We start from the raw sequence: 3,827 nt of genomic DNA, 5'->3' as shown, positions 1-3,827 counted from the left end.
TCTTTCCTGCCTATGCAGGGGGGCGGACTCGATGATCTATTGAGGTCCCTTCCGACCCTAACATCTATGAATCTATCTATGAACCCCTGTGGGGATTCTTTTGTTCAGGAGTGAAGTGGCTTTACTTTGGTGCAGTGAAGATTAACGTATGGCATTTGAAGGCTGTTTTGCTGCTGAATAAGAGAATCCATGTGTGGATGTTTTTTAAGTTATGCACACTGACTTCACACCTTTGATTTGCGTCACCTCTCCTGAGTGCATCCTTGCAGACAAACCTAGAGGGTGAAATTCTGGGCAGCTGCTCTAAGGATAGAAACAGACATCACCAAACAAAGCAGATCAGCTGTGGCAGGACACATCCTACCGCAGTTAAAATCTGCTTTATTGGGTGAAACACACGTTGCCTGTTGTCTCACCTTAGGCCCTTGTTCCAGTGAGACAGAGACTACATATTCCCGTTACCCAGGGATTCCCCACACCAGGAATTCCCTGGGTGCTGCACCATACCGCACCTCCTGCTGGGACCTGTGTAGACCCATGCCTCTGCATGAAGCATGGATCAGTGTAAGAACATGCATGGGTCCTGGCACAGGGCACCAGGATGGGCTTCTGTAAGGAGGGAACCCTGACTTTCTCCACTTAAAGAGAGATGCTCTAAAATTCCCAGGATTCATCTCTCTAGTAAAAAAAGCCAGACACATGCTCCTGGGGCTGGAGGGCGTGATTCTGCATGAGAATTCCCAGGAGTGTGCAGAATTGGGTCCCTCAAGGCCCTGGAACATCTGCCCATGACAGCCGGAGAGTACCTGCACTCTTCTGCCATGGAGTAAATAGTAGGGCTGTGCGAAGTTCCTGATTCGATTCGACAGACTCGGATCAATTTGGTGGCAGAATCTCCAAATCCAAATAGAATCAGAGAACACTTTAATCTCTCCGAATCGATTCAGAGAGATTAAAGTGTTACTATACAGCAGTAAATAGTTAATATGTATTTTACATGCATGTAACTAGAACAAAGAGTAAGAGGAGAAAAGAAAAACTGCTGTAGAGTTAGAATATTCTTTTCCATATTGTGGAAAAGATAACGCCATAAGTGTAGTTTAATTTCTTTCCATCTTTCTTCAAAGGAAGGATGATGATTCTTGCTCTAGAATTTCTTTTCACACTTGTGTACCACTATGAAGATTATTAATGACTTCAGACTGAACCAGATAACATATTATAGCAAATAAAATGTTATAGCCGAGAGCTTGTTTTCAGCCCTGGTGGAAAGTCAGAATCAAGATGCAAAATTCTTTGCTCACAAGGTTAATTGCCAGAAGATTATCATCTCTAGAGATACAGTATGGATGCAGAATTAGTCAAGAGCATTAAATAGGCAGAAAAGAGATGGATAATCTGCGTACTAATTTACTAATTATTTCCCATATCTTGAGCTAGAACAATAAAAGCAGATATGGAAAAACCTACAATATGTGATAGGTGCATTTTCTTACTGGTAGATAATACAAAATGCAGTCCATAACATGGATTAAGTATGATACAGAAGTTAGGTAAACAAGTAGCTGAAGATAAGAGAGAGACCCAAAATATAATTTTTTAACTATTTATGAAACAAAATCATTGCCCTAGTGCTGCATTTGAGTCAGTTGATATGAATGGGACTACTCAAATTAATAAAGTAATATAGATATGTGTTTACAGATCGAGGAGCAAAAATACTATAACTGTACTGTATTAATAGTTACTTTTTTTTCAGGGACCTAGGGGTGAAAAGGGCACAAGGGGTGAAATTGTAAGTAGAAACGTTTTTTGTACTTAATTTATGAGTTGTATCTTACCACAAGAGTACTACAAGCAGTAGTCTGATCTACCATAGTTTCTCAAGTAGATGGGAGCAAGAAAATCAGGACAATAAGTCAAAATCTTGAAATTTGAGAAAAAAGGTTTGGATCAATAAAAACATTGTTTGGGTAATTTCAGAATGTATTGTTTTGCTTTTTATTTAATTTTATTTATGGAATGCAAATGAAAATTAAAAAAAAAACTGTTTTAAGCTGAAAAATAAGGAACTTTTCATTTTGAAAATGTCCAGGTGGGAATGTTTTGGCAGTTTTGAAACTTTTTTTCCCCCAAATTTTTTTCAAAACTTGAAATTGGTTGAAAACAACACTTTCCCATGGGAATGGAATTAGGATGAACTGTCACCTTTTTTGGCTTGAAAATTATTTCAGTAAACATTTCTGACCAGCTTGACTGATAGAGTCCATGATTGCTGCCTGTCATCTCTTACAGCAGCTGTTCCATCTTCTCACTCTGTGCTTGAACATACTGCCCATTAACACAGCCCCTTTTTCCTCTGGCCACATAGCAATATATTTTAAAATATAAATGAATATATTTGAAATCTGTGCCAGTTTGGAATTGAGCTTGCATGTTATATTGTTATACCAATGTGTGATACTCAAATCCCTCATACCAAAATGCTACTTTAAAATGTCATCATCTAGATGATCTGGTTCTAGAAGCAAGTAAGTAGTTTGTTTCAGTGAAATGCATAAATAAATTTATTTATGCATTTCACTGAAACAAACTACTTAACTGCCTCTAGAGAATCAGGAGCAAACATATACAAGAGCTGAGTTTCAGAGCATGCAGTCCAGCAACTGAAGGATTTCTGTTGTGTAAGCATGATAGCACTGATAATGGTACACACAATTCAAATCATTATCCTTTCTTATTAGCCTGCTGAAAATATTGTACTTGTTTCTTAATGTAATTAACGTTCCAAATTATATCTAAGTTAAATAATAGGAGATCTGCAAAAATTCTACCAGTAGTGGCTCTATAAAAGTGAAAGACTGATGTTTAATGATTATGCTTGTTTCTGTTAAATATGTACAGCAAATATGTGTATGTGTGTATACAGATCTATATATGTATGTGCCCCCATCGGGCTTCATATAGACGATCGTAGGCGGCCTTCGAGCGTTCACCCAACCCCGCCCAAGGGATGTGTCCCCAGAACTTACATGTTGGGTTGCACTCCACCCTGAGGGGAGCCCTGACAATCACCTACCATTGTTTGGTCTTCTATGTTCCAGTAGTGAGGCTCCCTCCCGGGGTTTCTCACTACTCTTGGTACTACCTGTCAGAGACGTTCTTGGGGCTCCACCTCCCCTACACCTCAGCCAAGCACCAACCCTCAGGGCTGCTGAATGGTGGATCTTTGGTCTGCTCCTCGGCTCACCTATTCCCAACGACCACGGGGCATACAGTTGTCTCTGCCTTTGCACCCATCCCTCCTCCAAGGCTCCTGCCCAATCTTGCCTCAGTCTTCTTGCATGGCCCTGGACCCGTGGAGGGTCTTTCCTCAGTCGCCACTCTGTGCGCCCTCCAAAATAGAGTAGATCAAAGAAAAGAAAAAAAAAAAAGAAGAGAAAAAAATAACGAAAGGGTCTGGGTGTGGGCTTCTGCCCACCCCACTCATGGATCCGCCGTCTTTGACCTTCTCCAATACCCTGACGTTGTCCCTCTTGTTCTCAGTGGTCCCGCCAATCAGGGTACTGGGCCTCTCTAGCATGGGGAGGGCTCCTCTCAAGGGATCCCTGTCTCGCCCCTACTGGGGCTGCCAACCTCCCTGGGACGTTGGCTGGGGAGCAACCTCGCCCTCCAGTGTCCCTGCTGCTTTTCTCACCATTTCCCCACTGTCAGGTTTTAAATCCTCTGGGCAGCAGTTTTTTATGACATCATCTGCTGGTGCCGCCACCAGCCGGCAATAGAAGCGGCTGATAAACCACACCAGTGGCCCTTCTTAGCACGGCTCC

At 41.8% G+C, this 3,827-nt stretch overlaps 1 protein-coding gene across 1 annotated transcript in view; it reads left to right on the top strand.

The window, feature by feature from the left end:
• The window catches only part of COL24A1 (collagen type XXIV alpha 1 chain), an 88,351-nt gene that overhangs the window by 64,839 nt on the left and 19,685 nt on the right, over positions 1-3,827 (top strand). Inside the window, exon 26 of the mRNA XM_014524810.2 lies at positions 1,760-1,795. Coding sequence (XP_014380296.1) covers positions 1,760-1,795 — 36 coding nt within the window. The remainder of the gene's footprint in view (positions 1-1,759; positions 1,796-3,827) is intronic.

Source organism: Alligator sinensis, unplaced genomic scaffold (assembly GCF_000455745.1).
Source record: "Alligator sinensis unplaced genomic scaffold, ASM45574v1 scaffold32_2, whole genome shotgun sequence".
Taxonomy (NCBI): Eukaryota; Metazoa; Chordata; order Crocodylia; family Alligatoridae; genus Alligator; species Alligator sinensis.
The sequence above is the reverse complement of the archived record's forward strand: the minus strand, read 5'-3'. Positions and strand labels throughout refer to the sequence as shown.